Raw genomic sequence first — 12464 nt, 5'->3', positions numbered from 1 at the left:
GATTAGGAGGTATGTTAATTCACTTCAGAAGAAACAGATACATATTAACTGGCTCCACGGTAGTCTTTGGTACTATTGATCACCATGTTCATCGTCTGCGGGAAGCTCCTGTTGTGTCTTATGTTTGTAGAGACTCTCCGACAATTTCAACCTACTATGCGTTCTCAAGTCGAGGCACTGAGTGATCGTTTTCGTCAAATATGCAGAGAGAAAAAGTTATAGACCTACGCTTGACTTTTCTGGCCTTTGCCACAGACGTACTCTGTGTCTGCGGTAAGTTGTGAAATCGCCGATCCTATAAGACTAAACAATGATTTCTCTTAGCGTTTGGCGGCCCAATGGGTCTTTCTGGATTCTAAGGAAAAGGCTGTCAAATGGATGGACACTATGGATGGACAAAAAGATATACCCTGCGGTACTTCCAATGTTGATGTTACACTGAGTAAGCACTGGTCCAGTTGTACAGTACTAGGGTTGATGCTGGCGGCACCTTTGCGTCCAATAGAAAAAGAGAGAACAAGCAATTAAAGCGTGAAATAGGTACAATCAAGAGAAGATGCGGCTCTTGAAAGAAAGTCGACCACCCGGGTGTCTTGATGGTATCCTTTACGCCATTCAAGCAGAACTGGACAGGAATATGCCGTACCCTAAGTAGCCGACTACCACAGCTACCTAAGCTAGAATTTCTTCCGGTCCTCATAAGTATCGTTCTTTCGCAGGCATACCACATTTGCTACGGAAGTAGACTGCCATCATTAAAGAAACTATGCGGATTATGGGTCTGACGACCTCAATGTTACCCTTGATCAGTGACACCCCCCACAAGCAACAACAGAGAATGATAATACTCATCTGATCTACAGATACCACTCGGCATAAGTGTCCGGTAAGTTCTGCAAGACAAAAAGTACTTCCCTGACTCAGAGATCTTCCGTCCTGGATGCTGACCCGAGGTTTGTAAAGATGGCATGAAGCTAGACCACTGCTATATTCCATTTGGTCGTGGCACCCGGATGTGCGTTGGTCAGCAGTAAGCGCTTCTGTGGGGAACCTAGTCTCAATTTTCCGTGCACTGACTGGGATGATTATCCTGCAGCTTTACTCAGGCTGAAATCTACATTGTGATGGCAGCTGTCTTCTGGCGCTTTGAACTGCGTCTCGTGGACACTATCTTTGAACGGGATATACAGACCGTTCGCGACTATCCTTATCGAAACTTCTCCGGAGTGTGCGGGTTGTTGTAGTTGGCGAGCGTCATTGATCGTCGTCCGCATTAAGGTGAAGCCCTATTGAATTAGAACGGGAGGGGCGCAAACCATAAGTATGTATGTAACTACTAGTTAGTAACAAGCTTATAAAAATAATTACCATAGTCCTCACAGAAGCGCAGAATGCCGCTCTGATTTCCCAATCAGCCATGTTCTCTACTAGTGACCCGCAGTGATCTTCGCGGTTTGTCCCGAACAGGCAGTTAGACTACCTTGAAAATAGCCAGGCTTTTCTCGAGTCATATCCTAGAATACAGAGCTATATCGGGCCGGTTAATGTTAGGCGCGCTGTCTGCGCGTCCATTTACACCCACTTTGCAAGCACTTCTGCTTGACGCAAGGCCACCGTTCCTGCAACGTGCCCGGACAATCAACCCAATCGGCAAGGCAGGATGGCTGTTTGGCCTGATTGTTGATTTGAGTCTACGCAGCTGGAATGATGCACATCTCATTAGCATTGCAGCGAACATTTTTTGGACATTGGAGCAGGTGGAACCGGTGGGATGATTATGACAGTGGTAAGAAACACAAGAATCAGATGATACAAATGCGCCGCCGACTTCACATTAGATATGAGTTCACGAAGATAGATAGTACATCAGTCAGTTTACATCATGAGCTGTCCTCGAGTGCTGTACAACTGGCCTTGTCTACATGGCCAGTTCCACCGCTACCTGTATCTAATGCAGACACACTGATGACCCAAAAACATGTCTTGCAGGTCATGCGAATGGAAAATTCCGAATCCCTGACCTGGCTCCGCACTTCTGCTACTGGCCCTCCAAGACTGAATCAGAAGTGGAAAAACCACGCGTGGATTTAGAAGACTAGCTTGATAGGTCTGCCTCTGAGACTTATTACTCTAGAATTCTTGCTGATCGCAGGAACGAGTAGCATTCTTCCTCCCAAGTAAAGCTCTCGATGCTTTTAAGGTGTCAGACTTTAGTTTCTTTTGGTACCACATGGTGGCCATGTGCCTCTAGTATCAATCTGAAAATTGTGACAATATTGCAATCTGGGTATTTCTTTTCTACTGCTTAGTTGGCCCGAGTCATCTGCTGACTCGCTCGTCTATCATGGCCAAGGCCAGCGGCAGATGTTTTATGAATCAGTCCGAGCGAGAACAACGTTTTCGCCTGAATAATGACTATTTGCTATCACATCTGCATAAGTCCTTAGCATTGATATCCACCTGATCAGAATACATGTGGACTAAACATAACATTAGGGCAAATGATATTCTCTCATTGAATAAGGTGATTGTATTGAACTCCTATTGTTCTGCTGATGATGAGCTCCAAATCCAGTTACGCAAATCTATTGATGGCGTGAAGTACTACTGTACAGGTAATCTTACCTGGAGGTAAGATCCAGAGGCTCAGTTCCTAAACACTGTTCATTGCTAATGTCTCTGTAGCCTGGAGAAAAATAAGGAATAACGAATCCGTATAGCAATTCAATTTTGACATAGTGTTTAGTTCGATATCTTCATCGTTTGCCGGTAGTTGTGGGTCTCAATAAATGAGCGAGAGTCGGGCACTGTGGCTAAAAGGAAAGAGAGAAAAAAGAAAATAAAAAAACGCTCATACATGTTAGGCCCATCTTGAAAGACAGAATTCAAAACTTAATGCACGCACTTATATAGCGGTGGTTTAAACACCTAGTCGGCAGCACACCATGAGAGCACCTTGATCTTTTGAGAGAAGACGCCACTGGTCTCTTTCACTCAGGCTTGCCGCAGCTTGTTGCTTACCACCATTTTTATTTCATTTAGTTCTGCGTTCCATCTGTGCCTTTTGTTTTGACTGGTAGTGGGTACTGACTGAGGCCGATTTGACGGCAGGAAGCGCTGCTTTCATAGCTTTAGGCTATATATGAAAGCAACTTCTTGCAAGATAACTTACTTCAAATTTCTAGAAGAAGATGTAATTAGCTCACGTGGGCCCTTTGAGTCTGTAATAGCATTGGTTTGACTATGGCAATGAAGACAGAACCAACTCATCTAATCCTTACTTTCCAACTAAATGCCAATCTACAACCGGACTAAGCTAATAAGTCAATATCCAGAGCTCATGCAGGCATCTGAATAAGCACTACTATATGGTCACATTCTACAATATTGGTGGGCTAATCTGAAAACTTCAAACAGGTATCATGTATGTGAGACTGGAACTCAAGTACGTAAGGAAAGGAGAAAAACTCGTGTGGAAAGCTAATTTCTCAGGTACCCTTTAAGGATGTAATAAAGTTTGTTCGAAACAAGTACAGTGCAGGAAATACCGTCTTGCCATATACGGAATTCTATATATTCCTCATGTCCCTGCTTTCTTACCAGCACATGTGTAAAGAGAAGAAAGGTCTTGCGATGCCGTGTTCAACTTGCTATGCTACTCTTCCTTGAAAATAGAATCATATGGCACATTAGCCAAGAGGATCTGCATGCTGAGAATACTATCAGCACTACTGCTGTTTGTTGTTGCTGACACTCTTGCTGCTGTGTGCCTGTATAGTGCCAATTGGAATGATAGGATTATTGCCGCTAATTAAGCTGCTTCACGGCTTTACTCGTGAGGATAATATTGGATATAGATAGGGACTTCTGCATATTAATTCACCATTTCCTCTTTGGGGCTGATAACCAGATACCAATCAGGTATAATGCTACTCTATTAGTTTAACAACCTTCATCTTCAGGTCGGATTTTCTAGCTATTGCATGCAACTAAACACACAAGAGAGGCGTTTTTGGCTCTCGGATATTACCAGAACTAGTAAATAAACCGCAGGTTGTTGTTCAGCTGCAGAAGCAGGCTATGCTACGTAGGATAATGAGGTTGTATCTGTAGAAATAAACCAGTGCTCCAGTCTCTGACTTGGTCTATATAAGGAGCGAAGAATCCCACCATTGTCCAGATCATAACACATACAGACTCATCTTCGAAACTCATCCAGAGCCAGTATATACAAGAACAATCTAACAAATTCTCTTCTCTTTTCTTTGAAAAGCAAACAACAAATATCACAATGAAGTTCCTCGCCATGATGATTGCCCTCGCGGCAAGCACTGCCTCTGTTATGGCTGCACCTCTCTCTACGGAAGATGCACCTCTCTCTACTGAAGAGAACAAAGTGGAGGCTCGAAGCTGTCCTAACGGCTGGAGCCAATGTGGAGTATGAAGACACTGATCTCTCTGCTGCTTCTACAATTCTTGATTTCTAACGCTTTCTTTTCACTTCTCTAGGTGTGCAATGGGACCTCATGCAAAATCGCCGGCCTTAATTGGTAAGTTTGTCCTATGAGATTGATATAGCTATCGAGAATGTATAATTGACGATCTATTAACCAGGAACTGCAATGTCGGATCGGTATTTCAAGCCCGCCCATACATAAACATGCAAAAAACATAATGCATGAACAACTGAGAACTGACATTATATTTATCATCTAGTGCACTGTACAGAGTGGAGGCGGAGATGGAAAACCATGTGGAGGGGGTCTCTTCGAAACAATCTATTGCCCTGGCAAGTAATATAAAGGGGGGGATGGCCTCCGCGCATCAGATTTCTTTTGTATTTCTTATATTCGCTCGTTAGGCTCTCTTGATTGGAAATATCGTTACGTGAGAATGTAAGTAGGGTGCGGCAACAGAAGTAGCGGCACGAATGAAAAAAAAATGCACACTGTCAGGTCACGAAAATAAGTATCAAGTAAAGCAACAGAAGCGGATTGACAGAAACGAAAGTAATAGAAGAGTCTTTCTGGGCGTCCACAGTGACTGGTGAAGTCCTTTGCTGATTACCAATTAGCTACAGAATAGGAAGATACTAGTGGAGATGGGCGTACGATTAGCTTTATTTGCAGTTATTCCGGTCTTGCTCGAGTCTCTTCGTAGAGAAATTCATGAAAATGTTAATCAGAGAGCAGATATTCCAGAAATGAGAACTGCGCTGCATACGAACTTGTTGGCACTGGTGTGCCTTCGACTCCAATCTTGAGATGATGCCGAGATACAAGCTACCTGGGTTGGAAATACCAGGTCTTACGGATGAGCAGAGAGCCAAGGCGGCGTAGAGACGGAGATTGGCAAAGATAGAGCCGGAAGATTGGGGGAATGCCAGGAAAGACAAGGGAGGTGGCCAAACACTATGTTCCGGACGATACGGCGATCAACAACGCATTTTCTAGAATACCATTGCCAGGTCACAACATCAAGAAATGAGCTGGTTATTATATCTTGAGGGATATGCGGTGCAGTATCTAAGGCGGATGTAGGGACAGAAACAATATGAGGAATCGGTGCTACTGATAAACCAGTCCATCCCAATATTTACCGGTCGGTTTACAAGTCCCTACATAACATCTCACAGCAAGTAATCTTCCTTGACACAAAAGGGAAGGTTCAGTGATTATTTGAGCCGTGCAAGAAGTAGCAATTAAACGATGCTAAGCCTTCAATAATTAAAGAAGTATGCGACAATGCTATGGCCGACGGGTATCGTGACTGTATCTGGTTGTGCTATAATCGAGGAGGAAACTATTTTGCCCGAGATATAGCAATACCACTCGAATCTGGAGATCTCGAAGTATGCAGCCTAAGATACATGAGTGGATGGTGGAAGCGTATTTCCCTGCGATCACCGATGAAGCTACATATAGTCAATGTCTGTAAGACCTTCACTGTGGGCAGTTTCTGGGCTAAATTCTACTATAGATACACTTTTTAGGCCTCAAGGGCTCCAATGAGGTTGAGGTTATGGTGTTGCCAGTTAATATCGCCTCAGAGATAGCGGACGTTGACAAGTATCTTCAAGACTCTTGTCTAGATGGTAATTGCGATGCAGGATTCGGTGAAAATGGCAAGTTGAAAGCTTGCACGCTTGGTCCATTGTGTCCAAACATAGAAATGTACGGCCCTGGAGAATTTCCCTTATTCCGTTGCCAGAAGGAAAACTGCTGCAGACTTCGATTGTATAAACGCGCACTCCTGCGCAGAGACGCTATGCTAGAATTTTACTGGAATTCAAGTGGAAAAACAGATTCTCTCAAGTTTCTGAAAGATTCAGGACTAGTTACTCGATACAGGTAATTATCACAATCCATGCCGCAAACAACGCACACTCACGGTTATTAGTGATCTAACGACGATACACTTTCTGGATGCAGCCGACCAATATGGTGAAAGCATCCCAGCATTGTTACTAGTTGATGGCTGGCATAGTCAGAAACTGCTTATCCTGATCGGCTTCGCTGTCATTCTCAGCATTTTAATTACGGTTCTTGCGGCAGCTATTGCAAGAGATTTGAATACGGGTCCAACTGCTGGAAGTTATGCTTCAGGAATAGTGGCGGCTTTGATTGCCACTCTCACTTTCTTTAGCGCACTCGTTTGAAATCCTGTTCCACTTTCATTGATCTCCAGAATCTTGAATGTAGGATTCAGACGGTCTATGATCAGTTACGTATTCATGCACATTAGGCGCTTCCTTACTACAAGTCTGAATCGGCTGTCTGGTGTCAGTAGCTGTCAGTTAATTCCAACTATTCACATCAATTTCATAATCCAGCTGTAGGAGCTAGAAGGCTCTATCATACGAACATCTTGACAGAATAGAGGAATAGATAGGACCAATCTATCAAAGGAAAGCATCTCCATCAGATAAATTCCGTACTGTCCTCAGAACCTCCAAGGGCAATCTCCATAGCAGATATTTCAGCCGTATGCCGGCAAGATCGAAGGCAAGAGAGTCAAGCCAAGGAATAGCACCGGTCCCGACGAGGCACTAAACCCGTCAGCATACAATGGACATTTTTCAAAAGTTATGTAGTAATGGTTCTAAGCACCTTAAGACTTCTCAAAAGCTGTCCTAAATGGCAGCAGTGAGCCAAGGATATGCTGGGTTAATCGAGTAACCCACGGACTTTGAATGCACGATCCAGGATGTCGCGAATGAAGGGCTGCTTGCGGAGATTATACTGATCAGCCGTCTCGCCAGCCGCTAATGAGGCGCGAGAGGCTTCTTGTTTGATCTGGACATATTTCTGGAAATCATCCTGATGGTCTGGATCCATGATCCATTCTCGAAAGATCTGGTGTTGAATTACCAGCGGACAATTCGGTCCGAAACAATGGATATTGCCGTAGGGTTCACTGGACCCAAAGAAGCGATGCTGGAACCAGCCGGGTTCGCGGTGGAGGAACTGGAAGCCTGCTTTTTCCATATCTGCCACATACCGTTCTTCCTTGCTTGGATCTACCACGATCAGGTCGACATCAATGACATTTTTGCCAGGCAAGCCGGGGATGCTCGTTGACCCGACGTGGATAACGTCTAGCGCGCGGTCGCCGAGCGCGTCCTTGATACGTTTTGAGATCACTGCGAATGCTTCGGGCCAAGTTGGATCGTATTCGACAATCTCAAGGCGATGTTCCTTTCGTATTGCGACACGTTGGACGTCATTAGGATCCAAATCCACATGTTTGGTGACTTCTGTGGTGGACATTCTGGTTAGTCCGATGTTTAAGTAGTATTTGGCCCCCAATATAATGTCGATGGGGGCCTGGGCTCATTAAGTAGGCTGATAGCAGACAGAGAACACGCATCAACCATCTCGAGAGCCAATTATACAGCTCGCAAAGTCAGATTCATCCATGGATCCCTGCAGTATATTTTGCTCTTGGGTTTTCTTTTGTTTCCCACTCCCGCCCTTTGAAATATCCCAGGTGGAATCTTATTGATGCATCTTCACCCATCGCTCGTCTTCAAAATACTTTGCGCCACAACGCTTATGGAGTTTCTTCAAGTCCTCACGACCAGCATTGTCGTGGCCCTTCTCTGGGTGGTGACTGAGTCAATCCGCCGTCTTTTCTTTCACCCTCTATCCCACATTCCAGGTCCCCGCCTGGCCGCTTTAACCTGGTGGTACGAATTCTACTACGATGTCATTCTTCCGGGCAAATATATTTTCAAGATCCAAGAACTGCACGGTGAATATGGTATGTACAGTACATATGCATTGATCTTTTCTACCTTTGAGCCAGTGGGCACTACTTAAGTAGAATCCGAACCTAACAATCATCATGTAGGACCCATTCTCCGCATCACCCCAGACGAAATCCACATCAACGACATTGGGTTCTCGGACACGGTCTATGCTGGCTTGAGAGACAAGTACGAGTACCCATTACGGGCCCTGCGAGTGCCTGGAGGAGTAGGCACCACGGCAGATGCCAGGCTGCACAAGTTACGCCGCGAAGCTCTCGTGCCCTTTTTCAGCAAACGCAACGTTCTATCCCTTCAGCATCTGGTTACAGAAAAGGTCAACCAGCTATCTAATATCATCGCGAAACACGCTAGAGAAGCGTCGCCAGTCAATCTATCGGATCTCTTTTTCGCATTCTCCAACGAGTGAGTGGCGCTCTCTACTCTCTATTACGAAAGTCGGGCTACTTAGCTAATCGGAAATACTTAACTACAGTGTTGTGACCAACTTTTTGTTCGCACACAAAACGAACGGCCTCGCAGATGAGAAGCAGGCAGGTATATCTCGGAATAACAGCAGACAACTCCTCCAGGGCGTCCATGTTAATAAACATTTTCCCTGGATCGCGGACTTCCTCGAGGCCCTTCCGACCTCCATCAGCAGACCCTTGATGCCCCCAGGTCGCGTTGATATGTTCAACCTGTTCGATGTAAGTAGTCCATACCTCAATCCAAATCTATCTATCTATCTATCTATCTATCATTCCCTAACCCACGACAGAGAGTCCGCGGAGAAATATCCAATATCATACAAGCGCAATCATCTAAAGCAGGAACCGATAAAAAACACAGACGAAATCCCACCGAAAAAGAAGCCGTCTACGAGTCTATCCTAGTCAACGAGTCCCTTCCACCACAAGAAAGAACTTTGACCCGATTAGAGCAAGAAGGCGCCCTCCTCGCCCTAGCAGGAACAGAATCCCCAGCTCTATCCCTCAGCATAATTTTCTACCACCTGCTCTCCAACCCGTCAATTCTAACTAGGCTTCGCGCGGAGCTCGAAACAGTCCCAATTAACGCCTCATGGTCCCAATTAGAAAAACTCCCTTACCTCATAGCAGTCATTGAAGAAGGTAACCGTCTTTCATTTGGTGTAACAGCACGCATTGGTCGTCGTGCATATGAGGAGCTGATTTACACTCCGTCATCTTATGCCACTACTCGTGGGACCGGAAAATCATACAAAATCCCTGCGCATACGCCATTGACTATCTCCACGCTGAGCGTACATACTGCACCATCCGTCTTTCCGGACCCATTTACCTTCGACCCTGAACGCTGGTTAGGTGAGGATGGCCGAGAGCGCAAGCGGTTCCAAATGGCGTTTAGCAAAGGAAGTCGTAAGTGCCTGGGAATCGAGCTTGCCAATGCCGAGCTCTGCTTGGTGATTGCGGCTTTAGTTCGCTTATTTGAAATGACCCTTTATGAGACCGATGCTAGAGACGTCTCTTTCAAGCATGACTATCAAATCGCGATGCCGAAGATAGGATCTAAAGGTGTCAGGGCAACTGTCAAATTCAGAGTTGAGAATAGCTATAATAATAATCTTCTCGATTCATAGCATCAAACTATTTTGAATATTAAGCTATAAAAAAAAGACCAAAAAATAAGAAGAATACATACAACAGCAGGGATTCGCTGGTGGTCACCCACCCAACTACTAACCTGCCGGCGTGTGGCTTAAGTACGGCTGAGCGGACGGGAAGCCCTGTTTTCCACACCCTATGGTCGTATGTGCTAGTTAATCTTTTGAATTGTATCATATGGAAATGCGTACATAATGTCTACAAGCAAAGAGGGAGTGAACACTTGAGCATCACCCTCTACTAGCAATGGCCATCGCTTAGACCTACGGCAGCTGAGCCCCCCCTGAGGCATATTTTGCCATGGGTTGTCTAGACGACCCTTTCTAAACATGATAGCTATCACCCTGGAAGAACATTCCCCACACTGAGCTAAGAAGAAACCTTCCATGAACCTCATCAGCCCTGTGAAACAACCGATGAACGTCCATCAGCAACCACTTGCTGGACACTTGAGCAATCTTTGAGCCCAGTAGAGTCACTTTCTGGCAGGATGTGTTCATCTTCCTGCGAGCCAACCGCTGCTTCTAGATGGGCCTGTCCAGACCCTCCTTCAGCATCTTCAGTCTGCTGCTTCTCATACATCCACCAGCCCGACAACGGTTGGATCGAGTCGAGTCCAGTTTCCTCCCCAGAGCCCTCTTCGGAACGGCTGCTCTCATGCTGGTCCCCATAATGGCCCATTCCCTGGTCAAGGGTCGCTCCACTGGACGTAGCTTGAATACCGACCAGGCCAGCCAACATCATGGTATCGTAGATGTTCCCGTTATCATTAACTCGAACAGGGACTGATGCATATGCGGATGGGACCTCATCTGTATCAATCCTACGGGCCAAAGCGTCGTCCAAGCTCAAATCGGTATTGCGTCTTTTGAACTCATCTGACGAGACTGGGTAGATCTGGTCTCTATACAGCCTCCTTCCATCCTCGTTCCAGAAGCAGAAGACTGAGATCCATCCACTCAAATACTCCGGACCACTGCCCATGAAGTGCTTGTGTGCGCACCTGTTCCAAAAGTCTAACACCTCAGGAGAGTTGGGAATCTCAAAGGAAAGAACGAAATGATTCAGAACGGGCCGCAGAAGCTGCGCAAACCGAGCAGGCTCATCCCCAAGCTGTTTAAGTTTTTCGATCCTCTTCAAGATACCCACCCAATCTTCTTTGTCGCCCAGCAGAGTAACCGAAGGAATGCCACATAATAGCCCCATTTTGTAGGAGAAGTATTTTTGCAACGCCCCCATCATCAGAATAGCTGCGACCACGGTGTCCGATTCGGTCGTGGTTGTAAACGAGGGCATAATCCAATCTCGAAGTTCTTCATCCACGACATTCTTCTGCATGAGCTCGGTCATGCGAACAGCCAAGACACCAAAGTTGGCGGAGTCGATGGTTCCCGCAGCCTTGACTTCAAGATCCTTTTGTCCTTTATGAGCAACGAAGAAGGATCGAAGCTCTTCAGCATGTGCATTGATAAAAAAGCTGAGCTGTGTCAAGATAGCAAACCAGATGTCTTCGGGCCGGAGGGTTAAGTTGTGGTGAGCGCTGTAGGCATGGAAGACGGACCAAACGAGGCCATTGCTCGAGGGGGAAATATGGGACTGGTGAAATGAACTCTGCTGGAATGAGCTCTGGATGATATTTCGACAGCGATGATGGTCTCCCGGGCTTGACTTCTCGAGAAGCTCTTCAGCAGTAGACACTTTGGACCTTTCCCACTTGCGAGGGGGGTGTGCTGCAGTGGCAATCGTGACAGGCATGGTGTCTGGAAGGGAATTGAGAGGAGATGATTTGCTTGGAAAAGAGGATTATTCTGGATTGTGAAGGCATTTAAGTAGACGTTGGAGCCTGCCTACAGGCAGGCAGGCAGCAGGCTCCTGTGGGTTTCTCCCACGCTTTTCTGACTCCACCCATAGAGATAAATAGACTAAGCTAGTTGGTAGAGAATTCAAGATCAGCGAGCTTTGCTCCGAAGGTAAACAAGCAAATCATATGTGGGTTACCTATTCACCCGGTGATTGAAGCGCGGCGGGCCCGCACACTTACTTACTGCGGCTGAAGATAAAAAAACACAGCCCACTATCGACTGCAGTCATCATACCTGCAACCAGCTTCTTGTCATTTCTCAAACTTGTACTTCGTTCCGCTTCTACTGTATCAAACCTTTGGATATCGAATGGCCAAACAGAATGTCAACATCGGTTGTCAAAATGTTCGGGCATGACATGGGCGCGGCAAAGCCCCAGCCATTCATAGCCTCTGTCGACGGTGTAGCGGACGACAGTGTCATGGGCATGCTAGTACGCTTCTGACCCAAACACGGATATATAGAACAAGGAGCTAGCATTCTATCTATAGAGCTGTTTTCGTACAATAGACATGATACCGGATAGCACATTCTGAGGGTCCAAAGACACGAGTATAGGGGCTTCCTTACTAGTCGGTTGACTTCATTATCCTAATTTTGAGAATTGGAAGTTGATAGTTGATAGATGCATTCTCTTCAATAGGGGCCGAATTAAGTCATGGGGGAATAAGAGCGCTATTCATTCGCTATAGTTTCGGTGATAACCTA

General features: G+C 45.9%; 4 protein-coding genes across 4 annotated transcripts; 2 read left to right on the top strand and 2 right to left on the bottom strand.

The window, feature by feature from the left end:
* Positions 1 to 4291: 4291 nt before the first annotated feature.
* Positions 4292 to 4861, top strand: C8Q69DRAFT_448331 (hypothetical protein; the record flags this gene model as incomplete). Its single annotated transcript, XM_028629280.1, has 3 exons — positions 4292 to 4438; positions 4510 to 4550; positions 4717 to 4861. The coding sequence occupies 3 exons, from the start codon at positions 4292 to 4294 to the stop codon at positions 4859 to 4861; spliced, it is 333 nt and encodes a 110-aa protein (XP_028481268.1).
* Positions 4862 to 6955: 2094 nt separating this feature from the next.
* On the bottom strand, positions 6956 to 7816 carry C8Q69DRAFT_123024 (GrpB domain protein). Its single transcript, XM_028625234.1, has one exon. It carries the CDS (start codon positions 7767 to 7769, stop codon positions 7167 to 7169), a length of 603 nt encoding a protein of 200 aa, XP_028481267.1. The 5' UTR covers positions 7770 to 7816; the 3' UTR covers positions 6956 to 7166.
* A 15-nt stretch (positions 7817 to 7831) lies between these two features.
* C8Q69DRAFT_481869 (cytochrome P450) lies at positions 7832 to 9978 on the top strand. Its single transcript, XM_028631626.1, has 4 exons — positions 7832 to 8262; positions 8353 to 8674; positions 8745 to 8958; positions 9030 to 9978. The coding sequence occupies exons 1-4, from the start codon at positions 8004 to 8006 to the stop codon at positions 9867 to 9869; spliced, it is 1635 nt and encodes a 544-aa protein (XP_028481266.1). The 5' UTR covers positions 7832 to 8003; the 3' UTR covers positions 9870 to 9978.
* C8Q69DRAFT_481867 (hypothetical protein) lies at positions 9975 to 11901 on the bottom strand. The gene has a single exon (XM_028631625.1). The coding sequence runs from the start codon at positions 11647 to 11649 to the stop codon at positions 10291 to 10293; it is 1359 nt and encodes a 452-aa protein (XP_028481265.1). The 5' UTR covers positions 11650 to 11901; the 3' UTR covers positions 9975 to 10290.
* Between the last annotated feature and the right edge of the window lie 563 nt (positions 11902 to 12464).

Source organism: Paecilomyces variotii (genome assembly GCF_004022145.1).
Source record: "Paecilomyces variotii strain CBS 101075 chromosome Unknown C8Q69scaffold_18, whole genome shotgun sequence".
Lineage (NCBI taxonomy): Eukaryota > Fungi > Ascomycota > Eurotiomycetes > Eurotiales > Thermoascaceae > Paecilomyces > Paecilomyces variotii.
Note: the sequence above shows the minus strand (reverse complement) of the source record. Positions and strands in the feature narration are given on the sequence as shown.